The sequence below is a fragment of the Nomascus leucogenys genome, chromosome 12 (assembly GCF_006542625.1).
Source record: "Nomascus leucogenys isolate Asia chromosome 12, Asia_NLE_v1, whole genome shotgun sequence".
In the NCBI taxonomy this organism is placed as follows: domain Eukaryota; kingdom Metazoa; phylum Chordata; class Mammalia; order Primates; family Hylobatidae; genus Nomascus; species Nomascus leucogenys.
This window is the reverse complement of record NC_044392.1, coordinates 849,135-875,592: the sequence shown is the minus strand read 5'-3', so window position 1 is coordinate 875,592 and position 26,458 is coordinate 849,135. Positions and strand designations below refer to the sequence as shown.

Genomic DNA, 26,458 nt, shown 5'->3' with positions numbered 1-26,458 from the left:
CGTCACTATCATGCGTCCCACTTGCCAGGTTATAACATGGCGACCACAGCAACACCCCACCCAGGCTTCTCACTAAATATCCCAACCTGACCACCGCTTGGGCCCACTCCACCTCAGGAAAAGGAGGAACATTAGCGCCGGTACAGCCGCCAAGACTTCCGGAAGCTCCATCAATCACTTAGCTCTCCTGGTCTCTCGGGTAGGCATCCGCCCACCGCCCCCCATCGTCACTTCCGTTGGCCGACAGCTCCCAAGATTGACAGGCGCGGACGTCCAGTCAGATGCGGGCCCAGCCACAAAGCCGAGACGAGGGGCGGGTTTGAGAGCGGAAAGCCCCACCCCTTGCCTGCGTGTGACGTCAGAATCGCCATGGCCAGCTATCCGTACCGGCAGGTGAGTGTGTGAGGGGCCCGCGAATCCAGGTAGCGGCCGTGCCAAGCGCAGGCCCGGCGCCCCCCCCGCTCTTTCTCCCCGCTTTCTCCGCGCCCTTCCCACGATGGGTTCGCTTCAGCGAGGCCTTGCGCTGTAGAAAACCGAAAAGGGACCTTCGGTCGCGCCCTGCTCACGTCATGAAGGACCGCACATTCGCGAGGTCGTGTCGCGCCCCCTTTGACGTCGCTCACGCGAGGATGTGGGGACCTTGGACCCCACAGGTCCAGGCTGGCGCTGGCCTGGGCTCCGCAGCCTTCCAAGGCCCCCACGGGGGCTTTGGGCGGGGGCATCAGCCATGACCGGACGTTTAGAGTTCTGGTTCCGTCGATCTCATCTGGGGCGTCGGATAAAAATCCAGGCTTCCGGACCCACCCCACACTGCATCAGAGTCACCAGGAAACTCTGGTTGTAGCAGGCGCCACAAGTGAGCTGGTTTGACCACTGATTTAGTTCAGCACCGCCATTTCGCTTGTAGAAAAGTGAACCCCGAGAAGACACAGAACTTACTGAAGTCAGCAGGCAGTCAGGCAGCAGGGCCGAGGTCAGAACCCGGCTGTCTTCAGATGCCTCTTCCCCAGCGTATCCTGATTCAGTCAGGAATACCGCAGCAAGGTGATTCTGTGGCCAGAATTCTTTGTTGGGTGACAGTAGGGTGTTGAAGTGCACCTTTGGTGTCAGAGGTAGGTTCATATCTTAGCTCTACCACCTAAATAGTTGTGAGCCCTTGAGCAAGACGTTTTGCCTTTCTGAGTCCAGGTTTCCTCCTGTAAAATAGGGCCGAATAATAGGATCTGTCTCATAAAGCTGTCGTGGAGAGTCAGGAGGTGATGCTTACGAAGCGTTTGGTACATAGCGAGGTGTAACGTGTGTTGCCCTTTAGCATTTTGATTTTTACCAGACTTCTAAAAGACCAGTGCCCCGAGGGTCCTCAAAATAGACCCCTCATTTTACAGAGGAGGAAATGAAGCCCTCAGAGGCCTGCGACCGCACAGTTATTTAGGAGATGAAATCCATGCAGGAAATGTGGGAAAACAAGATCAATTGTATATTACACAGTGCTCAACTGAGTTTAGTCACAGGCCAAAAGATGTAACAGTCCTTCCAGGGAGTGCAGTCTTGTGCGGGTTACACAGAGATAATGGACCTCCATTATCCTAATCATGAAGGCCCTATCGGCATGCAGGTATTATTACCTCTAATTAACTGCTGAGGAACAAACCCAAAGAGGTGAAGTGGCTTCCCAAAAGTCACACGTAGTAGGTGAGGGTGAGGCCATGACCAGAGCTTAGGACTTCTCTTACTGCATCCTTAGAGAGAGGCCAGTGCGGGCTGGAGTTAGGAGGAAGTGTAACATAGCAGTTGTTTCCTAAAGTCCGTTCCATTTGCTGAGTCTTGGGAGGTTTTAATAGATACTGTTAATATAGGAGGATTCTGTAGTTAACTGAAGTTTTGGAAATACTCTTGTTAAGTATAGCTGAATAAGTTTGTTGACCACAAGCCATTTCAGAATTCTTAATTTGCTAATATACATTGTAAATCTTCCAGAAAGGAATATGATATGCAGTATTTCTTAAACGTATCTAACCATAGAGACTCCCCCTCCCCGCTTTCTTTTCAGATGTCTGGTCACTCTTTTGACTCTAGTATTTCTGAGGAACACAGGCTGACTCTAGTATTTCTGAGGAAAAAACATCCATAGTGCCTTGTTTCCCAGTGGCTGGTCTTCTGCCTCAGAATCATGTGAGAGCTTGTTTAAGAAAGCACACTTTTGGGTCGCACGTCAGACCTGTTCTGTACCCAGGAATCTACGTGCTAATAAGCATTAGGGACAATTTGTGTGCATCCTAAAAGCAGTGACAGGTTAGACAGAACTGTGCTAGAATTCTAGTTGTATTACTTAATAGTTATATACCCCTGGACAAACCAAGGGCTCCGAGCCTCAGCTTCCTCACCTGTATAAAGGGAGAAATAATGCCTGTGAAAAGGGCTACAATGGGGTTAAAATGCAGGGAGCCTGGCATGTTGCTAGTGCCTAGTACATGCCAGTGTCTGGCGGCAGCTCTTGCTGCCGTGACTGCTCTCATGATGCCATGCTGCCTGGGCTATTCCTGGAGTGAAATACTGAAAAGGAGCACAGAGAGAAGAGTCTGGAATAGGAAAAGAAATGTTGCTTTTTTTCCTACCATACCCTTGTCCGCCTCCTGGTCTCAGGTGTTCTAAGAAAGGAAACGAGTTGTTTTACAGCATCTCAGTCAGTGCTGCCTCCCCTCCACCCACTACATCGCTTTGGAGGATTCCAGCCTATTGTTAGGAGTCAGAATTCCTGTAATTTTCCACTGCTTCCAGTCCAGGGTACCCAAGCAGGGACTGGGTATTGGAGAAGTAAAATTCAAGCCCCCTTTGGTCCTATGGGGGAACCAGCTTGGTGGATTTCAGTGCTTAAGAGCTTAGTTTCTGAGGCCAGAGAGAAACTAATCCCTGCTTTGTCACTCCCTTGCAGAAGTTTGTTGCAAAAGTCTGAGGCTCAGTTTTCCCTTTTTTGAAAAAAAAATTTTTATTTATTTGTTTATTTTTGAGACAGAGTCTCGCTCTGTCGCCCAGGCTGGAGTGCAGTGGCACAATCTTGGCTCACTGCAACCTCCGTCTCCCGGGTTCAAGCAGTTCTCCTGCCTCAGCCTCCCAGGTAGCTGGAATTACAGGCGCCCGCCACCACACCTGGCTAATTTTTTGTATTTTTAGTAGAGACGGGGTTTTGCCGTGTTGGCCAGGCTGGTCTCAAACTCCTGACCTCAGGTAATCCACCTGCCTCAGCCTCCCAAAGTGCTGGGATTAGAGGCATGAGCCACCACGCTTGGACTAGTTTTCCCTTCTTTAGAATGGGGTCATAATAGTATCTACCTCAGAATTACTCTAAAGATTAAATGAGATAATCCACATAAAGTGCTAGGTATGGTATTGGGCATGTAGAATACACCAAGTGGAGGAGTGATGCAGTTCTGCAGATTGAAGAGGCAATATGATAAGTATTAAATGGGAGTAAGTGTAAGGTACAGCACGGGAGAGTGAGATACCTAACTCAGTCTAGGGGTGCATTTTAAAAAGAGGTGATATTTAAGCCAACAACTGAATCACTGGTAGAAATTAGCTGAGTGAAGAAAGGAATGATATTCCAACAGAGGAGATAGCTGCACAAAGCCCATGAAGCAGGTAAGACAGCCTAGTATTTTGGAGGAACTTTAAGAAGTTCAGTGTAGTTGTAGTGATGTGGGGGAAAGGGGTAGGAAATAAGACTAGAAAGGTAAGCAAGGACCAGATCCCAAAGGGCCTTGTATGCCTTTTTGGGGAGTGTGACTTCATCCTAAGAGTAGTGAGGGAGCCAGTGAAGTGTTTTGTCCCATTTGTGCTTTGGAGCGCTTACGGTGGGGTGCTGTGAGAATGGATTGAAGCAGGAGAGACAGGAGGCAGGGATACCGATTTTGACGCTATTGAGGTAATCTAGGCTAAAGAGAACTGTGACCTGGTAGAGGAGATTTGAGAAGCACTTGGGAGGTAGAGTTGAGAAAACTTGGCTTTAGGTTTGGATGATTAGGCAGAACGGAGCTCCATTCACTGAGATGAGAACACAGGGAGGCATGGGTTTGGAGGGAAGGTCCAGGAGGCTGCTGGATATGTGGGTCTGTAGCTCAGGAGTGATGAAGCTGGAAAGATTTGAAAGTGTGAGCACAGAGGTAATTAAAGTCTGGGGATGGTTCTTGGCTCATTGTTTATTGGTTGCATGCTTCTCTCCTATTTCAAGTGGCTCTGCTGGTGAATGCTTGAACTGTTCTTCTTGTCTTCCTGTGATTGTTTAACCCCTTAGTTTGGGCTTCCCACCTCCTCCTATGCACTTGAAGGGTAGCTCTGGGGTGCAAACCTGTCTTTGCAATGCTCCCTCCTCCATTTGTCATCAGGGCTCAGCTTGGAACAGCCTTTGATACCTTTAAGCTTCACAGGGGTCTTGAGGTTAGAAGACTGAGTCCTCAGAACTGGAAAGAAAAGAAAAAAATACCGGACTTTCTGAGCTGGTTATTTGGGAGGAGGTAAGCTCCCTACTGCTTGCGCAAGTGCAGGTAGAGATTCCAGGCGGTTCTGCAGGTTTTCCATTATTAACTGAGAGGTTGGACTGAAGAGTCTTTGGGGTGTCTTCCAAAATGTGGCTCTCAAAAGTGGGTCTAGGTGCTGGGACGAAAAAGAATAAGATTTTTCTGAGACTCCCCGATTTCTGGGCTTGAAGGCTCTGAGAGATCACCTAATCCAGCCTTCCCCCTCTACCTCTGTTCACAGTAGAAACTTTGATTATATTTGACAAAGACATTTAGCACAATCCCTCGCAGAGATACATGCTAGGCACTCACTCATTTATTGAGTGAACAAACAGAAGGGGGTAGTATAGAGTCATGCAGACCCTGACTTGAATCCCAACTTGCCCATTCTAGCTGCATGGTCTCAGGCATGTTATTAAACTCTCTGCCCCTTAATTTTCTCATCTGCAAAATGGAGATGACACTGTTTACCTCACAGGACTGAGGATCAGTGAGAGCTGGTTGAACTGGAAGCGCCTAGCAGAGCCTCAGTAAATGTTCGTTGCCCCAGTCCCCCAGAGTGTCAGATGTAGCTTATTTGCAATCAGCCAGAGCCCTAGAGATAGTTTTTCTGTGTTGCTTCAGAAGCCGCTGTTACTGAACTCTTCCTATCTCCCCACCCCACCGGCCTTCACAATCTTGTGTTTATCAGCATGAAATAACTCTTGGAAAAACTCTGAAAAGTGCAGGGAGCATGGAGTAGTGTAAAAGAACGTGGAATCAGGGATGCTGTTTTTCATTTCTGGTTCAGACCTTTTCTAACAACTCAGTGACACTGGGTGACCCTCTGTGAGGTGGGGACCACCTCATCTTCTTGTGTAGCCTGGATTCTGTCTCAGTTGGCTCCACCTCCTTCATCTTGTGCAAGCTAGAAACCCGAGTCATTCACTTTCCTCACTCCTCCTCCATCTCTTTCCTAATCTAATTAGTCACCAAGTCATGTCTGGTCTATCTCTGAAATAGCTTCAGAATCTATTCCGTTCTCTTCATCCCCAAGTGTGCTGTCTGGTTCATGCCCTGCCTGCCCAGCACCTGGGCAACTGCCTCCCTCACTGGCTCATCCTCCACACCGCTGCTGGTTACTTCTCTAAACAAGGTTCTGATCACGTTCCTCTCCTATTGGAAACCCTTCTATAGTGCTCTGTTTTCTCCGGCATAAAGCGCCAACTAAACTCTTTAGAGTGGTGTTCATTTGTCCAAATATTTGTGGAGGCTTGCAGGTGCCAGGCACTGTGCTGGGCCCTGGGGTACCATGATGAGTGAGGCCCAGTGTCTGCCCCTGGGGAGCTTACTGTTGTGGGGGGGAGATGCTAGACAGACAGAAACTACTCTTAGACACTGATAACTCACGGCTAACTGAAATGCAGTGGGAGAGGTGCTTGGCCAAGGAGTGTATAGAGGGCCTGCCTTTCTGGGTTCACACTGCATTCTTGGCTCTGCAGTTTAACTCATTCCCTGAATGCACTATGCTTACTCTTAAGTCTGTGCATTTGTCTTTCTTCTCCCTTCTGTCTGGAGTGTCCTTCCCTGCCTGCCTTTTGGAGAATGTCTATGCGTCCTTCAAGGACCAGTTCCAATATCACTGCCACTTCCTCCAGGAAGCTTTCCTTGACCCACTTCATACATTGTTCATTTATTCATTCTGCAAACAGCACAAATTCCTCCATTTAAGCTTCCTTGATAGCACATAAGTAGATTTTTCTGATGGCACTGATCAGATTGTATCACAATTATCTGTGGCCTCCTTAAGGGCAGGACTTCATTTACTTGTGTCCTCAGATCTACTGCAGAGCCTAGTACAATATCGTCACTCTGAAAATGCGTGCTGAATGAAGTCCTTTAACAGCTCTGTGGCTTAGTTTCTTCATCTGTAAAAGAGGGCAACTAACATCTTCCTTTTTTCTGTTAGGAGGCCATTGGCAAGATTCTGCCAGTAGTGTTTGTGTTTGTGAAAGTACTTTGTAAACTACAGAGGAGGCCTTCGAATGCAGGATGGAAAGGAAAGGGTTTAATTGCTGCCAGACTACAATAGCCAGAAGGGCAGGAGGCCTGCCTGGCAGCACCTGCTTTGTTGGCCTGGGGGTGTCTCCTAGGTGGGTTATAGGTGGTTTATAGGTGGTTTCCTAGGTGCCAGGTGCAGTTTATAGCTTCGCTCACAGGGCTTGTAGCGGGGCAGCTACTTCTGGCTTCGTGTCTGGCCTGTTCTTTGGGTGTGCCCAGATTCTGCAGGGTTCCCACTCCCTTTCCATCCTATGCTGGTATCCTGAGCCCTGTTGCTGAAGGAAGGAGTGTTGTAGCAGGAGGCAGGGGGAGTCATTGGGTCCAAGGGAGTGGTCCAGCCTTGTCTCTTCCTCCAGCTCACAGCATGACTTGGGCGAGTCCCTCCCTCCCTCCCCCGTCTGTAAAATGCGGGTTAGCTTAAGTGACTTGTCTTCTAGGTATTCCTCTTGTCACACCTCTCCAACCCCTTGGGAATCCTGTTCGTTCTCTAAGTCCTAGCTCAAATGCCACTCTCATGGAAACACTCCTGGATTTTACCCTCCTTCTTTTGCAGTCCTATGGCACATGACTTATGTCTCCATTTCAAACACGTGTTTTCCTTGTGCTGTCTTATTAAACGTTACACAGTGTCTACATATTAAGTCCTGTTAACCGCGAGCACCTTCAGATTGCTTCACTCTCCTTTATACCCCACCCCTCACAGTTCACCTGGCCCAGAACTTTGCTGATAATAGTAATTAATATAGCAATAGCAGCTATGACTTACTGATCATTTGCTTTATGCCAGGCACTGTTGTAAAAACTATTTTTCTTGTGTGAGTGGTTTTCAGACTGTCTTTTCAGTCACTGTGAGGGGTTTTCAGAGCCCCTTCAGAATGTAGCAAGGGAGGGGGTTCCATATGGTAGGGGCTCTGGAGTAAGGGCCACCTTACTTCAGCCAGAGAACTTTCTTGTGTTTATTTATTTTATCAAAGGATTCTTTCTCTTTTTTTTTTTGGAGACAGGGTCTCTCTCTGTTACTCAGGCTGGAGTGTTGTGGCACAATCGCAGCTCACTGCAGCCTCCAACTCAGGCTCAAGTGATCCTCCCGCTTTAGCCTCCCGAGTAGCAGGGACTACATGTGTACCACCATGCCCGGCTGATTTTTAAAAGTTTTTTGTAGAGGTGGGATCTTACTATGTTGCCCAGGTTGGTTATCAAAGGATTCTTTAGCTAAAAATTAAACTAACAGGATTTTGCTGCATTTATTTTTTATAATCTGCAGAACAGTCCAATGAGGAAGGAATTGTTATGTTTGTGAGGAAGCAGGCGCTCAGAGAGATGAAGCCATGGGCCCACAGTCATGAACTTAGCTGATGGGAGCAGAGTTTTAAATTGAGATCTGTCTGAGCCATTCTTGTCTGTGAAGGAGTCTTGCTAGTAGCTATGACAGCTTCTAGGGAGGAAAAGCTCCCAAGGATTCCTGAGTGGGGGAGGTGACAGGGCCTGCTTCCTGCTCTCCCCACAAAAAACCTCATGAATTTGGCCTTAGCCTTAAGAGTAATTATCTCAAGCTATCAAACACAATAAAAAGAGAGAGCCCAGGCCCTCAGTGGCTTGGCCGCTGGTGCACTTACAGGTTGATCTAGAACATGTCTAGATGGTGCCGTCCTCGGAGCTGGGCCCAGCTGCTGTCTGTGCCCTTGAGCTCAGCTTGTCTGCACATGTGTTGGGGCTGTGCTCTGCTGGGTCCTGTGCTAGCCATTTAGGGAGATGGAGCGGAACACTCCGAGGGCTATTGGTGTGGGAAGGTGGATGAGAGAGGGGACGCCCCCATGTGTGCTCTAATGCACAAATGCCCTGACATAGAGCCAAGAGACCCAGGTTCTGGTCCCAGCCCCCCCCACAGCCTGTGTGTGACTTTCCTGGACTTGAGTCCTGTCCTCTGTAGGAGGCTATTATTAATAGTGTTTATTGAGTGCTTAATTTGTGCCAGGCCCTGTGTCAAAGTGCTTCACATAGCGGGCCTCATTTCATTCACAAACGCACCTGAGAGGAAGCTATTATTGTTCCCATTTTACAGCAGAAGATATTGAGGCTTAGAGAGGATAAGTCAGTCCAGTTAGTAAATGGCAGAACCTGAACTTGAACTCTTGAACTGGTTGTTTTTTGTTTGTTTGTTTTGAGACTGGATCTTACTCTGTTGCCCAGGCTGGAGTACAGTGGTGTGATCATGGCTCACTGTAGCCTCGACCTCCCCAGGCTCAGGTGATTCTCCCACCTTAGCCTCCTGAGTCATTGGGACTACAGGTGTGCACCACCACACCTGGCTAATTTTTGTATTTTTTTTAGTAGAGATGTAGTTTTTCTATGTTGCGCAGGTTTTTAGTAGAGATGTTGTTTTTCTGTGTTGCCCGGGCTGGTCTCTAACTCCTGGGCTCAAGCGGTCTGCCTACCTCAGACTTCCAAAGTGCTGTGATTACACAGGTGTGAGCCACCACGCCTGGCTGTTGAACTGGCCATTTAAAGCATTGTGTCATATTGCCTTAGGAATAGGGTCTCCCCTGCCTGCCTCACAAGAGTTGTGAGTGAGGATAGGGAAATGTTTTTACATCAGGGTAAGGAAGACATGCCATGGATGAATCCATGCTATAGCTATGTCATTTGTGACTGATGAGGGTCGGGGTGTGTGTTAGAGACTGCGTTTGCCCCATGAGTTCTGCAGATAGAGAAGGGAGTACCACAGGATGGGCATTTGGAATTCTGTTTGATTCATTTGCCTATTCGTTCATACAGGAAATATTTACTGAGCATCCATTCTACACTGGGAGCTAGGGATAAAGTGACAAACCAGACAGGATCCCAGCCCTTGTGGAGCCCCTTCATGTGCAGGAAAGGAGAGTTAGGAAAGGAGGATTTCAACCCTGACTCTGCAGGTCATCGGCGGTGTGACTTTGGGTGACTCTTTGCTCCTCTGGAAGTCTCAGTTTGCCCATCTGAGCAGTGAGATCATAATTCCAACCCTACCTATAGGATCAGTTGAAAGGATGGTGGTGGAAGTGCTTTATGGTTGTAAAGTGCCGTACTCTGCCTAGTTTCTGGCCTCATCATTCTGACTGATATCTTGCTCTTCCTGCAGGGCTGCCCAGGAGCTGCGGGACAAGCACCAGGAGCCCCTCCGGGTAGCTACTACCCTGGACCCCCCAATAGTGGAGGGCAGTATGGTAGTGGGCTACCCCCTGGTGGTGGTTATGGGGGTCCTGCCCCTGGAGGGCCTTATGGACCACCAGCTGGCGGAGGGCCCTATGGACACCCCAGTCCTGGGATGTTCCCCTCTGGAACTCCAGGAGGACCATATGGCGGTGCAGCTCCAGGGGGCCCCTATGGTCAGCCACCTCCAAGTTCCTACGGTGCCCAGCAGCCTGGGCTTTATGGACAGGGTAAGTAGTAATCTTGGACTCCGGGTACCTCTAACATGGTTCTGAGTTATCCATGGCCAGCCTTTGTCCTTCCTGTAGGTGTGCAGGCAGCCTGGTCTCTGGCACCTTAGCATCTTGCTTCCAGCTTCAGTGTGCGTCCTCAAAATGAGAAGTCTGACAGCTAGTTTTGTTGCAAGCATTTATTTGTATTGCTTGCTCATGCTTACTTTCTTTTGCTTACATGTCAGCAGCTGTTAGCTGGCTGTTGAGTTTCTGTTCCCTGTGTCTTCAGGGATCCATGCTGAAGGAGCAGCTCCTGTTTGGGATATGTTATCTTTGTGGCAGAGAGAAAGAGCAGGAGAGCTAGTAGGAATGCACAATGCCTCTTAAACTTCTCTGAAGTACTGTATGTCTCGCGCACTTGCATTCTTTTGGCCAGAGCACCCCCCGATCAAGACTGACATCAGTAGGGTGGGAAAGGATGCCCCTCTGCAAGCCACCAGGCAGTGGGAGAGGATGTACAATGCTCTTATAGGGAAGGGGAGAGGAGCAAGTAATCTAATAATAGATTATTGAACTGGCCTTTTAAACCATTGTACCATATTAGTACAATGTCTGTGGGTGTGCAGACTGTGTCTCCTGGCTAGAGATTATTAGCCAGGAGACGATAATGTAGCCTACTATGGGGAGAAACTCAGTTTAAATATCCGTTTCTCTGGGAAAATATCTCAGAATACACACATTCCAGGCTCTTTGCTGAGGATTTTATTTTGCTGTTATCTCATTTAATCATTACAACAATTCTGGGGAAATGGGTTCATTTTAGAAATGTGAAAATCATTACTCAGAAAATTATACATTTTGCCTAAAGTCACACAGGCTAGTAAGGATCAGATCCAGGGTTTGAATCCAGGTCTGCTTTGATTCCAAAGCCTGAGCCCTTCTATACAAACTACACAGATCAAACATGTTACAGAATCTCTCCTGCCCCAGGGCTGTGGCCCTTGCTCCCCTATGACACCGATGTTTTAGGAAGATGGCTAGAACCTGCCTGGATTTTTCCAAGGAGGTCAGACTAATCCCTAAGTCAGGCATACCTTTTTCCCTCTGTCCTTACTGGGCTTTGGTACTAGGCAGTGGTTCCTGTCCTCCACGACTGCCCATGGCTGTCTTTGTGTGAAGGGACCCGGATTGTGGCCAGTTAACTCAGTGTCCTAAGGTAGGCAGACTTGAAACCAGCTTCTACACCGTTTTTTTTTCTTTTGAGATGGAGTTTCGCTCTTGTTGCCCAGGCTGGAGTGCAATGGCGCGATCTCGGCTCACCACAACCTCCACCTCCCGGGTTCAAGCGATTCTCCTGCCTCAGCCTCCCGAGTAGCTGGGATTACAGGCATGCGCCACCACGCCTGGCTAATTTTGTATTTTTAGTAGAGACAGGGTTTCTCCATGTTGGTCAGGCTGGTCTCGAACTCCCGACCTCAGGTGATCTGCCTGCCTCGGCTTCCCAAAGTGCTGGGATTACAGTCGTGAGCCACCGCGCCTGGCCACTTCTACACTTTTATCTACCACCCATTCCCCCATCTCGCAGTTCACCTTTTCCAGAGAATTCTTGAAATGCTACAGGGGTACGGGTCCCTGTTCCTTAAAAACATAAAATCAATTAAGAGTAGTGTCTGGAAACACTATACAAGAACTCCAGAGGACTCATGGAATAGAAATCAACTGCAAATACTCATGAATCTTCACTGAAGGTCCTCTTCCATCAGAATAAGAATGTCAGCTTGATGGAAGACAGGGAAGGTGAATTTGTGAGGCTTTGTGTGTAGGAAAAACCTGTAGCCAGGAAGTTACTGAGGCTGGCCCTTCCTGGCATTTCTGTTGATGGCCTTCACACCCCTTCCTCCAGGTGGCGCCCCTCCCAATGTGGATCCTGAGGCCTACTCCTGGTTCCAGTCGGTGGACTCAGATCACAGTGGCTATATCTCCATGAAGGAGCTAAAGCAGGCCCTGGTCAACTGCAATTGGTCCTCATTCAATGATGAGACCTGCCTCATGATGATAAGTGAGTCTCCGCCTTGCCCTTGGGCCTGAGCTGGGGCAGAGCCACCTGATAGTGGACAGTAGGTGGGTGGGTGGACATTCTGAAGAGAAATTCATTGACCAGGGAGGACTGCGGGGAGGAAGCTAGGTTCAGGGTGAGATCCCCTGGGCTGAGAGCTCTTTTCCTGAGATCTTTCTTAAGTTCTAGACCCTGCCTAGTTACAGGTTAACTTAGTTTCCTCTTCTGTGGAATAGTACTCCCTCCCCTGTAGGAGACAGCAGGGAGGGGTCAGGTGCCTGGCCTGCAGAGAAAATGCAGTTCTGGATGGGGTGGGGCTAAAGGTGTCCAGAGTAGGAGGACGGTGCAACGCTTGATGTGGGTGTCTCAGGTGCAAGCATCTGGGCCTTAGGGCTTGGTTCTGTGAAGTCGCCTACTCCAGCCTGGAGAGAAGGGCTGCCTCAGTGGGTCCTGAGGGGGACCCTTGGCCTTCAGTCTTGAAGCCTTCCTCCCCTCCTTTCCCTCCTCACCTTCAGACATGTTTGACAAGACCAAGTCAGGCCGCATCGATGTCTACGGCTTCTCAGCCCTGTGGAAATTCATCCAGCAGTGGAAGAACCTCTTCCAGCAGTATGACCGGGACCGCTCGGGCTCCATTAGCTACACAGAGCTGCAGCAAGGTGCGGGTCATGGCTGGGGCACGATGGGCAGGGCAGAGCTAGACTCTTCTCTTTACACCCTAAGATACAACAAAGGGGTTTCCTCTTGTTACCGAATGTCCACCTGCACTACAAAATGCTTTTCTCAGTGCAGGCCTGCGTCCCTCACCCCTTCTTTGACCCAGCTGGGGCACTGAGCCAAGATCCAGGGCAAGGAAACACCTGGGTCCAGAATCAGGGCTGGACCCTGGAGTGCTGGGTGAGACGGCCCCAGCCACAGGGAGCCTTAAGGATGGAAACTTGGCACCTTAAGGACTATGAGACCAATGTGTGTGGCTTGGGTGACTCCTTCCTTCCTCTCCGGTTTCTAGCATGTAGAATGGAAAGAGCCCTGAACCGGGATCAGAAAGATGGGTCTGTTGCCACCTCTGCTAGTGGGCAGTTTCTTTCCCAGCTTTGGGACCTTGAGCACTCTCAAAGCTGCAGCTGGGGAAGATGACCTGAGGCCACAGCCCCAGGTCTGGTTCCAAACTGACTGTGTAAGGTAGGAGGCCACAGTTTGGGCTCAGGCAGGTTAGTAAGAGGTTGCGGGGAGGACCCAAGAGGGAGCTTTGCCACCCAGGAGGGAGAAGGGCTCCCCAGAGAGTCCAGTCCCTTGCCCAGGCTGTGGATTTCATTCAGACTAAGGAGGTCTGTGGGCAGCAGTGAGTGCACCACGTCTGCCCCCAGTAAAAGGGAGGGGAGATGACCTATGGTAATCACCTACTCTTGCCAGCTTTTGTCATGGATATTAGTAAGGGTGATATTAACCACAACAAAACGTATTTACTGAATGCTTGCTATTTTTAATAGGCTTATGTAATTCATTCTTCCCATGTGCTAGGTACTATTTATAATTCCACATCCTTCAATGAAGAATCCCTTATAATCTCCCTTTTACAGGTGAGAAAACTGAGGTTTAGTGTAGGTAACCTGCCCAAGGGCCCGCATACCAAATGGAGAGCTGAGGTTTTAGCCTGGCCTGGTAAGTTGTGAACAGAGGAAGGAAGGAAGCATCCCAGTGAAAAGACAGGGTGCTACAAGAGACCTTGGAGTGACGGTGACTTTATTAAAATAGCATTTAACAAGTGCTTTTTATGTGCCAGTCACTGTGCTAAGTGCTTTACTTGATCACCCGTTTTAATCCTTACTACAAGTTGAGTATTATCCCCATTTTAGAGATGATAAAATAGGGATAGTGAGGCTAAGCAACTTGCCCAGGGGCTGACTTCCAGAGCAGGTCCTCATACCTCTGCTGTGCTGGCTCTGATGTCTGCCCCAGGCAAGGTGGTCCTGGGAGCTCAGGCTTCCTTTTGGGATGCAAATGAGTCAGAGATGATTGCCGATAGTCCGTTGTCATCTCTGCCATCCTATGAGCCTCAGGTGAAGAGACAATAATGGAGATTTGGAGAAAGAGGGATGAGGGCCTTCCACCTAAGGGGAGCATCCAGACAGGGCCCCTGTTGTGCTCCTGACATTTTAGACCCCTGGGATTTCTCTACCCTCTCTATGCTTCTGTGCCCATCCTCTCGAAGTTCCTTGAACTGCTGTGATCCAGTATTGCTGATTGATGGAGGTGCTCATGGCAGGTTTTTGTGTGTCTGGTCTGTGTGCCCCTCTTCTCCAGCTCTGTCCCAAATGGGCTACAACCTGAGCCCCCAGTTCACCCAGCTTCTGGTCTCCCGCTACTGCCCACGCTCTGCCAATCCTGCCATGCAGCTTGACCGCTTCATCCAGGTGTGCACCCAGCTGCAGGTGCTGACAGAGGCCTTCCGGGAGAAGGACACAGCTGTACAAGGCAATATTCGGCTCAGCTTCGAGGACTTCGTCACCATGACAGCTTCTCGGATGCTATGACCCAACCATCTGTGGAGAGTGGAGTGCACCAGGGGCCTTTCCTGGCTTCTTAGAGTGAGAGAAGTATGTGGACATCTCTTCTTTTCCTGTCCCTCTAGAAGAACATTCTCCCTTGCTTGATGCAACACTGTTCCAAAAGAGGGTTGAGAGTCCTGCATCATAGCCACCAAATAGTGAGGACGGGGCTGAGGCCACACAGGTAGGGGCCTGATGGAGGAGAGGATGGAAGTTGAATATCCTGATGGCCATGAACAGTTGAGTGGCACAGCCTGGTACCAGGAGCAGGCCCTTGGAATGGAGTTAGTGTCCAGTCAGCTGAGCTCCACCCTGATGCCAGCGGTGAGTGTTCATCGGCCGTTACTGTTAGTACCTGTGTTCCCTCACCAGGCCATCCTGTCACACGAGCCCATTTTCTCCGAAGTGGAATCTGACCAAGCATGAGAGAGATCTGCCTATGGAACCAGTGGCTTGGATTCCGCCATACCCATAAATCCTTGTATGTTAACTTCTAGCTGCCTGGGGCTGGCCCTGCTCAGACAGATCTGCTTCCTGGGCATCTTTGGCCAGGCTTCTGCCCTCCGCAGCTGGGACCCCTCACTTGCTTGCCATGCTCTGCTCGGCTTCGGTCTCCAGGAGACAGTGGTCACCTCTCCCTGCCAATACTTTTTTTACTTTGCATTTTTTTTTCATTTGGGGCCAAAAGTCCAGTGAAATTGTAAGCTTCAATAAAAGGATGAAACTCTGGAGTTCCATGTTTTCCACCGTGATTTCTCAGCTACAGGTCCATCCACTCATTCTTTTAGGGACTATTTAAGTACATCCTATACACCAAGCCATGCAGAAAGCAGCAGCTTGGGGGGACATGGCCTATGTGAGGCTCCTCTCCACTGCCAGAGGGAAGTGAAGTATAGGGTAGCCAGCGGAGGGGCCTGCCGGGTTCAGTTCAGTACGGCCTGAAGGTCTATTCAGGAAGCCATTTCATAGCAGTTTTAGGGCTGGCATTCTGGGTTAAAAGCAGCTACCTCAAACTTCATAGCCTGGCCTTTTCTATTTTATCAGGCCCTAGTTTTATCTTCCAGACAAACTCCATTTATTAAGTCATAACGTTCCCCCCACTTTTATTAAGCACAGACGTCTGTACTTGTAAGTCAGATCTTTAGATCAGCATAATACCCAGTCTACACCGAGTGTCTGTAATGAGCTGACCACATTTCAATCAAAAGCCAAAGACACCAGACATTCTAGTTTGCCAGGGGGCTTTATTCTGGGTAATGGTGATTATCTTTTGGCTTTTTGAGATAAAGAGCTCTGAGGCCCTGTGCAGGGCTGTCCTCCCTGCAGTGGGTAGTTGGAAGTAACTGACTGTTTTGCAGGTCAGTGAGGCCCAGCAGTGTGTCGGGCTTAGCCAGGTCAGCTGCATTCTCCTCTGGGCTCTGTAGTGCTAGAATCCCAGCATTAGATGGAATCCAGTTCCCAGAGGCCAGCCCCCATCCAGAGCTGAAATTCCGTTCATAGCCCCGTGTGCGTCTGGCCTCTGCTTCGCCAAAGGCAAAGAACTCAGTGCCTTTCCAGGCAGCCCATTTCCTCCATGACTGGCAGAAACAGCTTCCTGATGTGGATTCTAAATCCTGCCATCTTGAAGACACCACCGTTGGCTGTGGTTTTCTCTGTGGGCCCCCCAGGACATACATCACCCTTTATGCATGCCAACCCTCTACATAGTGGAGCCTACCCTAGGTACCACATTTCCCCAAGTCCTCCCTTCCCTGGGCCAGATAGCCCCGGGCTCTTGAGTAGTCCCTCACCGAGCAGCTCTCCCCTCGGCATCCTGGTCACCTCCCCTGAAGTTTCTTCAGTTTATCTGAGTCCCCCAGAGTGGAGGGCTGAAGCCCCCCATGGTGCTGGGTTCAGCCAGCAGAGCGTGCAGCCATCAGGAGCAGTGCCTGTTGTTCCTTTGTTCCCACTGAACCAAGTGTCTGCTGAAACCCGATGGTGCCAGTTGTAGTCTCTCACCTTTGTGCTCACCAAGACCTGGATTGATCTTGTAAGCACGGTTGGTTCTGAGCTTGGGGGCCAGCCCTCATACCTCATTCTGCACACTCACCTCCAAGCCTACCTATGCACTGTGCCAACTGCTTTGGATCCTAAGGCCAGTGGGAGTGTGGAATGGGCAGGAGAGTCCATCCTGGCAGCAGCTGGAGCTCTGCCCCGTCCACGGAGAGCTGGGCTGGTAAGTCGTGTGGAGAGCAGGTGGCATACTTAGACCACACATTCCACCTGCTCTGGGTAAAGCGGGGTGCTTAGGAGGAGCAGTGCCCAACACTCCTGGGCCGGGTCCCTGGCAGCACCAAGGCTCTGCCCACGTTCTTGACGGTTGAGGTCAGAGGGAGCCCACAGCTCCATTAATCAAGTTAAGCAGACCTGGTGGTATATGCATAGCAGAGCTGGCCCCTGCCAGAGATCCCTGTTCCTCTCAGCAGAGTAGCACTTCAGACTGCGCTTCACGTCCCGCTCTGGCAACAAGGCTCAGGGCCTTTGGCAGCCTTAAAATCATCTCGGTGGCAGACGGAGCATGTCTGGCCAAGTCTGTGGCTTTCTCTTTTTATCCTGTGAGTTCATAGAAAATAGACGCAAGCCCTGGTTTCCAAGAAGATGAAGATAACAGTAGATCAGCCCGTTAACCCACTATCTGCCCACTCGGCCCCCCTTACCTTCCTCAGGCCATTGGGCCTGTGAGCAGACACTTGTGTCAAGGGGCGAGGTCCCGGCGTCACAGGATTGGCACCGCATGAGGAGGCAGCACCACATGTGCCGAGGCCTGGCTGAGTCCATCTGGGATCCCGTGTGGTAGGGGTGGGAGGTCAGCAGATAAGAGCATTCTAGTGCCTTCTTGTCTTCCCTCCCCCAGCTTCCCCACCTTCTGCTCCTAACCTAAGCAGCACAGATTTTGTGCAATGACAAGGAAAGGGAACATTCAGTGCCAGGCTTTTAATTACAGTTGCTTCGGGCTGCTGGCCTCTGTGCCAAGCGGCCATGGAGAGTGTTTTATCACACCACAAAGCCAACAAGGTCGGGTCTGTGGTGTGTGCCCTTGGCACCTGGTTAGGGTGGGGCTGCGCTTGTGGCCCACTGGAGAAAGGCTGGGTCCAGATTAGTTCACACAGGCATCAACAGCTGGCCAAGTGCAGCCCTGGGCTTCAGGGAGCCATGGAACCAGATGGAAATGCCTGTTGGGACCTCTAGAGCAGACTCCAGGGAAGGCCTGTAATTGGGTAGGAAAGGGGTCTTCAGGAGGATGGCCAAGCTCTGGAAGGATGATGGGGCCGGATTATACTGTGGGGTATGGCCAAATGAGAGAAGTACAACAATAATCATGTCCACAACACTTCACAGTTTACAAGGAGCTTTCCACTTGCTTCAGCATGCTTAATCCTCACATCAGCCCTGCTTAGGGGACACAAGCTCAGAGAGAGGAAGTGACTTATCCAGAGTCACACAGGCAGAAACCCAGGACTGAAGCCACAGCCTTTCACCACATCCAGCTGTCTTTCCATGAGGGGTAGGGGCAGATCCCCCGAGCTGGAGCCTCCAGGGCAGCCCTCGCTCAGGGCAGCACTGTGGTGACGCTGGTGAGCACCACATGCTCAGAGATTTTGGAGACGGAGCATCGGCTCTGCAAGGACAAGGACTTGTGGCTGGCAGAGGAGCGGGGACTAGGGGCCTTCAGAGAGCCGCAGGGACCCAGGCCAGGCAGGCAGCAGGAGAAGGCAGCCTTAAACTGCTCCCGGAATTTGCCTTGGTTGGGAAACAAAAGACACAGCCATAAGGAGACAGATGCAGCAGGAAGGGGCCTTGAGCCCAGGGACACCCACGCAGCTCCAGCCAAGCTGCCTGTGAGGGGGCGGGGAGGGAGGGAGGGAGGGATAGAGCTGGGAGGGAGAGCCCTGAGGCAACCTCGGCACCGCCAGGGAGAGAGGACAGAAGCCCTGGAGCGGGTTCCCAAGGAGAGACGCAATTGCCATCTGATTCCTTGACTGTGCTCTGGCTCAGAGGCTGGCTCAAAACGTGGTGTCTGGCTCAGGGGCCTCGGATCACCTCTGCTGTCCTTGGTGTGTACGTGGGGGTCACTGTCTGTTTCGAGGCTTGTATCCTCTCTGCCCTTTGATGATGAAAATGACGGCAGCAGCAGCCCTTTTGCATTTGGCAGTCACGCTGTGCTGGGTGCCTCGGCCTCTGTCCCCCAGAGCATCCCAGCACCCTGAAAGGCTGCAGTCCTTTATCCTCACTTCACAGATGAGATGCACAGAGGTACAGTGGCTTGCCCAAGGCCACCCAGCCAGAAGCTGAACCCAATTCTAACTCCAAAGCCCTTCTCAAGGGGGAGGAGGGAAGGAGGGAACACCACACCACCTTGTTCAGCCCAAGTATACCACGGAAACAGATTTTGTCAGGCTGAAGCCCCTTTGATCATGTGTCATTAGCCTGCCTGCCTCTCTGGTGCCCAGCACAGGGCCAAGCACACAGTAGGTGCTCAGTAAATGTAGGCCAAACAAAGGCATATGTGTCAGTAAGTCTGTCTGCCCTCCCCTCCCCACACAGCTCATCATCTGTTCTCTTTTCTGAGCTGGAAACCCGCTGCCAGCCTTGCTGAGTAATTCTTGAGTCTCAATGAGGGTTATACTATTGTCTCCTGATCCCTTCTTTAACCTTTTAATAGTTCCTCAAACATTATTTCTGTCCAGGCTTGAACAGTCATCTGGACCTGTTCTTTGGAAGTCTATTCCCAAAGTCAGAGGGCTGGTGAGTCACACTTCTGCTGAGCTCAGCCTCAGCGCCATTACCACCCTGAGACTGGGAGGTAGAGCTGGGGGTGGGCACTGTGGGACAGCAGAGAGGAGAGGCCTGGAGTGGGAGTGGGGGTGGCAGGGGAGGAAGACTTCCAAAGGGGACAACCCCTGAGATTCCAGTCGCTCTGCCAGTGTGTGTCTAGCTGAGCCGGTGAAGCCCTTTCCTGGGCCTGGCCTGTCTCTGCCAGTGACCCTCCTTTAGCCCCGACCCCTGGACTGTGCAATCCTTCCTCAGGCAGGGGCTCCAGGGCCCTCCTCCCACAGGTCTGACTCCCTCCGGGAAGGGTGGACTCCTCTGCCTGAGCTGATTGGAGGTCTTGCTGTGCCTGCACCCGGGGTGGGAGTGGGGGTGAGCTGCCCTAGCCCCTGCCCTTCCACTCACTCACTGGTCTGCAGAATCTGCAAAACTGGATCCTGGTTGCCAGCCACCGTGGGGAGTGTGGCCCGTCTCCCACTCAGGCCAGGGCTGCTGGGGGTGGGTCCACCCAGAGCAGGATCACTGTGCCCACAGCAGGTACATCCTCGCCCACCATCCTTTATTTGGGCCCTGGCTTGGGGATGGGGAGACTTGTCACGTGGACTGTTGGCCACCCTCAGTCACTTAGCATCCCCAGCCTGCTCACCACTGAGGAAGTTGTAGATGATGGGGTTGGCAGCGCTGTTGGCGTACACCAGCCAGTGGGAGAAGGTGAAGCAGGCGTAGACAGCTTCACGGTCGCTGGCTTGGTGGAACATCCCGAACACCCTAGGCCCGGGTGGAGGAGCGTCAGAAATGGGGTAGTTGTGTGTGCATGCATCGGAGTGCTGCTCACAGAACCTGAGCTGTAAAGTGCAAGAGTTCCTACTGCCCACTTCCGTCCGTGTTTCCTGGCCTTCTGTACCTGAGGTCTTGGCCAGGGTTTGGGGTTCTCAAGCATGGAGGGCATCAAGCACCACGATGGGCATCTCTAGCCTCCTGGCCATCAGATCCCCTGGGGCTTCCCATCCACTTTCTCATCCATCCTCACAGCAACATGAGGAGTCATAGACATCACCCATTTTTCCATTAGGGAAACTGAGGCTCAGAGAAGTAAAGTGACATGCCGAAGATCACACAACCAGGAAGTGGCCAAGCACAATCTCTAAGCGAAACTGTCCTCTGTCCAATAGCCTGCATTCTGTCCCCGGCGCCCTGTGACCCTTTTTGGCTGTCTGTACAGACACGTGCATGGTTAGCTGTCTCACTTCTTTCAAGTCTCTGCTCAAATGTCATTTCCTTGGAAAGGCTTTTTTTTTTTTTTTTTTGAGACAGCTCTGTCACCCAGGCTGGAGTGCAGTGGTGCAGTCATGGCTCGCTGCAGCCTCGACCTCCTGGGCTCAAGCTATTCCTCCACCTCAGTCTGTGTAGCTAGAACTACAGGCACATGCCACCACGGCTGGCTAATTTTTTGAATTTTAGTAGAGACGAAGTCTCATTATGTTGCCCGGGCTGATCTTGAACTCCCGGCCTCAAGCCATCCTCCCTCCTTGGCCTCCCAACGTGTTGGGATTACAGATGTGAGCCACTGCACCTGGCCCCCTGCTTTTTTTAAACCATTGTATCTAAAGCAAAAGCAAAAACCCACCAACCCGTATCATGGTCACTCTCCGTCCTATTTTATTTTTCTTCCCAGCGGTTATCACTGCCTGACGTTATAATATACATTGATTTTTCTGTTTACTTCCCTTCTCTCCCGCTAGAATGCAGCCTCCATGAAGGGAGGGACTTTGTCTGTCTTATGCACTTGTTCACTGTATTTCCAGCCCCCTAAAATGGGATGATTAAGTGAATGAATGCGTGAATTTTCACGATAGCCCTAGGAGATGGAGGCTTAGAGAAGAGAAATGGCCCGCCCAAGATCACATAGTGGAGAAGGGGTGTCCAGATCTTTCTCCCAGGCAAGGAGAGCTCCTTCCCCAACCTCAAACTTCTCCCCACCCCAACCATGCCCCGCGCTCTCACCTCTTAAGGACATTGAGGACACTGATAGGCAGGTAGCAGAGGGCGAAGACCAGCAGCACCACCATCAGCATCTTGGCTGTCTTCCTCCGCGCGCGCATCTGCTTCACTTCAGCCAGGAAGGCGCGGGCCCGGGGCTGGGGATCTCCGCTCAGGCCCTGCTCCAGGTCCCCCAGCTGGTCTGAGGGGCGCTTCCAGTTCCGCACCAGTGCTGAGGTGGTGCCAGGGATCTGTCCAGCACACATAGAGACAGCAGTGGTGGGTACAGCACCTTGGGAGGGTGGTTGCCTTTTGTGGGGCCCACTCCAGGCTGGACCCTGGGCAGGGTGGAGATGGGCAAAGGGATAAAACCCTTGCGAGGGGAAGGAATCTAATGTTTATGATAAAGACTAACACTCTGGACTTGAGAGTGAATGATAGACTTTCACTTTCTTTTTTTTTTTTTTTTTTTTTTTTGAGATGGCATTTCACTCTTGTCACCCAGGCTGGAGTGCAATGGTGCAATCTTGGCTCTCTTCAACCTCAGCCTCCCGAGTAGCTGGGATTACAGGTGTGCTCCACCACCCGGGCTAAGTTTTGTATTTTTAGTAGAGACGGGGTTTCACCACATTGGCCAGGCTGGTCTTGAACTCCTGACCTCAGGTGATCTGCCCGCCTCAGCCTCCCAAAGTGCTGGGATTACAGGTGTGAGCCACTGAGCCCAGCCTAGACTTTCATTTTCCATTAGCTCTTTGTGAAATCCCCTACAACACGCCTTGTGGAAAGATATTATTTGTCCTTAGGTATAGATGAGGCAACTGAGACTCAAAGAGGTGGGGACCCTTGACAAGACCCCAGGCCACATCCTCTCAACTGCCCATCCATCCTCCCTAAATCTCCAACACTATCTTTGAGGGTAGGGGCGGGGGTGAGTTGTGCCTCCCGTGGGTCATACCAGACTGTGAGGAGGCCTGGGCAAGGGGTGAGCAGGTGGGCAGCATGGAATGGCCTGGGCCACTGCCCATAAGCCTGGGGTGGTTCTGGACTCCTGGAGAAGCCTCTCCTGCCACCGGACACTCAAATCACCCACCACAGAGGGGCATGGGGCTAGAGTTCTGGAAACGTGGGTCTAGAGCCAGCTCAGACATTGGTGAGCCATGTGACCTTGGCCACCTCATTTTCCTTTCTAAGCCTTGCTTTCATGTCTGTCAAATGAGGAGATCGCGCCTGTGTCCTGCTTGGCTGGGGGGTCTGTGGGGAGCAGATGATGAGTGTTGGTGGACTGCAGGGGTGGCCAGCCAGGAAGGGCCCTACTGGACTGGGTGCTCCTCCAAGGCAGGACCTGGGTCACAGCCAGTACATGTCCCCACCCACTGCCCGGCATGGCCTGGGTACAAGCCAGTACTTCCTGTGGAATGTAGGTGACATCCCCAAGTGTGAGAGTCCCTTCCTGAGCCTGGTCATGTTCTGGCCTGCCTTTTCTCACTGCCCAGATGCCAATCCAGGACTCCCACTCGCTAGGCCAAGGGCCCCTGAGCACCCCTGCCCCCAAAAATCCTAGGAAACCCACCGTGGGTCAGTCTGTAATGCAGGAAAGAAGATAGGCCCTGGAACCAGAAGGCTCTGCCGCTGTTGAATCTGGCAAGTCGGTTGCCCTTATTTGGCATTTGTGACGTGGGTAACGTTGCTTCTTTTGTTAGATAGTTGTTAAGACATTGGATGCAAAGTGCCGAATTTGGCAGGCAACATGGAATTGCTATTATTATTGTTGCAGTGGTACTAAACTGAGCAGTGGGAGCTCACAGATCTGGGCTTTAGTTCCTCATCTACTCACTAGCTGAGTGGTTTGGGGAAGTTACGTTGATCTTCTGGGTCTCGGTTTTCTCGTATATTTAATGTGGGTAATATATGGTGGCTAAGAGGATGCAAGACTATCTGGGAGTGGATACTTCAATAAACGGCAGCCGCTAATGTTAGAAGGACGTGTTACTCTTCCGTTCCAGGGTAGCCACTGGTGCCTTTGGCCTTGAGTCTGACATGTCTCTGGGCTTCCTCTCTCTTTGCTTGCAGCCAAGATGGCATGTGCTGATGGCAGAGGACTGCCTACTCAGTTAGACCAGTGGTCCCCCACCGCCCCCCAGCCCACACAGTGACACCAGAGTGGGCCTCACCTGGCGGCCCCAGAGCTTGCGGAATATCTGGAAATAGGCCATGGCCATGAGGCCCAGTGGGGCCAGGTAGGTGACAATAAAGAAGCAACTGTGGTAGATCTTGGGATAGAGGTCATCTGCAGGGGTCAAGAGATGCAGAGTCAGGCCCAATCTGTGAGCCCCACCCTGCCCTGGTTAGCAATGCCACCCTGTCCTGACTAGGGCCAAAGCAGCCACCATGACAGACGGAGACCCTGGAGTTGTCCAACTTAGGGTGTCCCTCCTGGAAGGATGTCTACACTAGAGCAGATGTCTACATGAGGGGAGGCACCCACCCTGCGAGTATCCCTGGCAGGAGTCAGTCTAGGCTGTCCCCTAGGGAAATACCTGCCCTGGGGTTTCCCACTTTGGAAGGGACCCTGCTAGATGCCTGCCCTAGGGGTACGTGCTCCCGAAGTGCCCACCTGAGGGGATGCCTGCTTGAGGCTTCCACCATTACCTGCCCAGCGTTCATCACAGACCGAGAAGAGCCGTGTACGGTTGGCTAGCTCAGGCAGCACACTGCTGCATTCCATGACTGCAGCCTGGGGCACCATGACGGCCAGCGACACAGCCCAGATGCCCAGGATGGAGCCACGGGCCCTCCGGGCTGTGCTCTTGAACAACAGTGGGTGGCAGATGGCATACCAGCGGTCCAGGGCGATGAAGCTGAGAGTCAGCACTGCCACTGACACGGACACGGCCTGCCCCATGGGGACACAACGTCGGTCATTTTGGGGGCCACCCAGAGATGTGAGAGTAGGTGAGTGAGGAGGCTGACGGCAGGTGCAGGGCAGTGCAAATCCTGACTCCACCACCTACTGGCTGCGTAAATGTGGGCAAGTCTCTCACCCTCTCTGAGCCTCGTCTACAGAATGGGAATACACCATCTACCTGGCAGGATTCTTGCGAGAATAAGTGAAATCCTGTATAAACAATGTCCAGCCTTAGACCTGGCACATGGTAGGTGCACCCCTCTGGTGAATAACTTGCACCTACGTAACTTACTATGTGCTGGGCACTATTCTCATCATCCTCATGACAATCCCACAAAGTAAGTGCTCTTGCCCCCCTGTTACAGATGAGGAAACTGAGGCACAGAATTCCCTCATCCATCTGTCTTTATGCTCAGGGTCACCAGAGTTAACCAGTTGAGTGGGGAGCCTCAAAATAGTGGGAAATCCAAGAGGCGTTTATCTCTGCCATGGAATGCCATCCCTTCCCCAGGCAGTTAGGAAAAAGCCCTCATTCTGGGAGGCAGAGATGAGTGTGGGCCAGAGGTGTGTGGGCATTGCCTCTAGGGGTGCCCCCTGCCCTCTGGGGTGCAGGAAGTGGATCACAGGATACAAACCGAGAGAAGCCTTCCTTCCACCCCACTAACCCCATCTGGACATCCTGGTTTCCACCACTGGGGTCTTTCCTGGCCAGTGCAGGAGGGAGAGGAGAAGGCTGTTTCCATCAGGCCCCTCACGTCTGCCCCTTTGGGATTGGGGAGCAGGCCCAGGGTGTTGTGTATGTGTCACTGTGGGCTGGTGCCTCTCTCCTTGACGGTGTGCCTGTGTACCTGGAGGTGACTATATGTGTCCACACGTGTCTATGTATACGTCCGTGGCTGTGACCAGGAGGGGATCTCTATAAGTGTGTGGGGTTGTGTCTGTGTACTCGAGTGTTTGATCTGGTGGCTTGCCCTTGCTAGCAGCAGGGGATGACACTTCAGGGGTCACGAGCCACTGTCCTGTCTGACAGGCAAGTCTGGGGGTCACTGAGACCTATGCAAGGCCGTGGGTTTTGTACAGGTGTGACAAGGAGTGGTGAGGGGTGCCTGGGCAGAGCTCACCTGTAGATAGGGGATGACCTTGCAGAGGGCATGGCCGAACAGCCAGGACTCGGTGATGTCCACCAGCAGGCTGGCCGGCAGGCAGATGGCGGTCACCAGAACATCAGCCAGGGACAGGTTGACGATGAAGTAGTTGGTGACTGTCCTCATGTGGTGGTTCCGCCACACGGCCAGGCAGACTGCAGGGTGCGGCGGGGTGAAGCGGGTGGCAGAGCCACACCCATCCTAGTTCTGCCCAATCAGCGAGCCCCTCCCCCCACACAACGCCCTTCAATCCCCAGGGAAAGCCAGAAGCACTGCCGGGCAAGCCCTGGACCTACCCAGCGTGTTGCCCACCAGGGCCATGAGGAACACAGCCACATAGGCCGCGATGAGGACCCACTCGTACTGTTTTGGGTACAGATAATCGCGCCACAGATAGCGGATAAACTCGTCTTCATAGTCTGGAGGCACAGGGGATGGCTCTCTGCTGCCAGGGGGGAACCCTATCTGGGCCCCTGGGGTGGCCGAGGGCTCCATGAGCTCAGGAGCCGCTGCAGTGGAGGGGCATCCTAGGCTCTGCAGAGGGAGAGGAGGGAACCTGGGCCAGCCCTCAGCCCACTCCCTTCAGGGTGCCTGGAGGCTTGCACCCAGGTCTTTTTGGGTCTCAGCCCCAAACTTCCTGAAGGGAGGAAGGAAAGGAGGGAGTGGGGAAAGAGAGAAGGAAGGAAACATTAGGGAGTGTGACAGGCACTTTGCATATAAGTTCCCTCTTAATTCTCACAGTCATGAAATTGGTGGAGGAAGACAGACCTGGGTTGCATCCCAATTCCACACCAGTTGCCTTGGGTAGCTTACCTGGCCTCTTTCAGCCTCGGTTTCCCCATCTGTCTAATGGGGTGACAGCCCTACCTACCTTACGGGGCCACGATGAGGAGTAATGAGCTCCGATGAGTGCCAAGTGCTTCACCAAGAACCTGGTACGAGAAGGTAGTTTCGGGGCGTTTCTGGTTACCATTATTAGGGTACCCTGCTTCGCAGATGAGACGGAAGCTCAGAGAGATTGAGTCTCTTGCTCAAGGTCACAAAGCTCCTAAGCCAGGT

General features: G+C 51.8%; 2 protein-coding genes across 6 annotated transcripts; one reads left to right on the top strand and one right to left on the bottom strand.

The window, feature by feature from the left end:
* PEF1 (penta-EF-hand domain containing 1) lies at positions 1–15,291 on the top strand. Of its 4 annotated transcripts, none has more exons than XR_004032540.1 (6): positions 1–393; positions 9,673–9,973; positions 11,859–12,014; positions 12,527–12,670; positions 14,316–14,608; positions 14,933–15,291. XR_004032540.1 is itself a non-coding variant. In XM_012511340.2 (6 exons), the coding sequence occupies exons 1-6, from the start codon at positions 370–372 to the stop codon at positions 14,543–14,545; spliced, it is 690 nt and encodes a 229-aa protein (XP_012366794.2). In that variant the 5' UTR covers positions 6–369; the 3' UTR covers positions 14,546–15,291. The 4 variants fall into 4 exon arrangements, 3 of the variants coding, with proteins under 3 accessions (XP_030679142.1, XP_012366794.2, XP_030679143.1); XM_012511340.2 differs by having other exon boundaries at positions 6–393; positions 9,673–9,715; positions 9,881–9,973; positions 14,316–15,291; XM_030823282.1 differs by having other exon boundaries at positions 14,316–15,291.
* HCRTR1 (hypocretin receptor 1) lies at positions 15,057–26,458 on the bottom strand. 2 transcript variants are annotated; one of them, XM_030823281.1, is made up of 7 exons: positions 25,696–26,458; positions 25,376–25,554; positions 23,999–24,242; positions 23,521–23,636; positions 21,374–21,600; positions 17,257–17,377; positions 15,057–17,152 (listed from the first exon to the last, which is right to left on the bottom strand). In XM_030823281.1, exons 1-7 carry the CDS (start codon positions 25,892–25,894, stop codon positions 17,096–17,098), a joined length of 1,143 nt encoding a protein of 380 aa, XP_030679141.1. In that variant the 5' UTR covers positions 25,895–26,458; the 3' UTR covers positions 15,057–17,095. The 2 variants fall into 2 exon arrangements, with proteins under 2 accessions (XP_030679141.1, XP_030679140.1); XM_030823280.1 differs by lacking the exons at positions 15,057–17,152; positions 17,257–17,377 and adding exons at positions 17,939–18,340; positions 20,016–20,137.

What these genes read in the sequence shown, in the direction of transcription:
- PEF1 (XM_030823282.1), top strand. Translation starts at nt 370, where the DNA reads ATGGCCAGCTATCCGTACCGGCAG. An exon ending in GCCTGGGCTTTATGGACAGG is followed by an intron (nt 9,974 to 11,858) that starts GTAAGTAGTAAT and finishes CCCTTCCTCCAG; the next exon opens with GTGGCGCCCCTCCCAATGTG. An exon ending in CTACACAGAGCTGCAGCAAG is followed by an intron (nt 12,671 to 14,315) that starts GTGCGGGTCATG and finishes CCTCTTCTCCAG; the next exon opens with CTCTGTCCCAAATGGGCTAC.
- HCRTR1 (XM_030823280.1), bottom strand. Translation starts at nt 25,894, where the DNA reads ATGGAGCCCTCGGCCACCCCAGGGGCCCAGATAGGGTTCCCCCCTGGC. An exon ending in CCTGGTGGGCAACACGCTGG is followed by an intron (nt 25,555 to 25,695) that starts GTAGGTCCAGGG and finishes CGCACCCTGCAG; the next exon opens with TCTGCCTGGCCGTGTGGCGG. An exon ending in AGGTCATCCCCTATCTACAG is followed by an intron (nt 24,243 to 25,375) that starts GTGAGCTCTGCC and finishes CCCATGGGGCAG; the next exon opens with GCCGTGTCCGTGTCAGTGGC.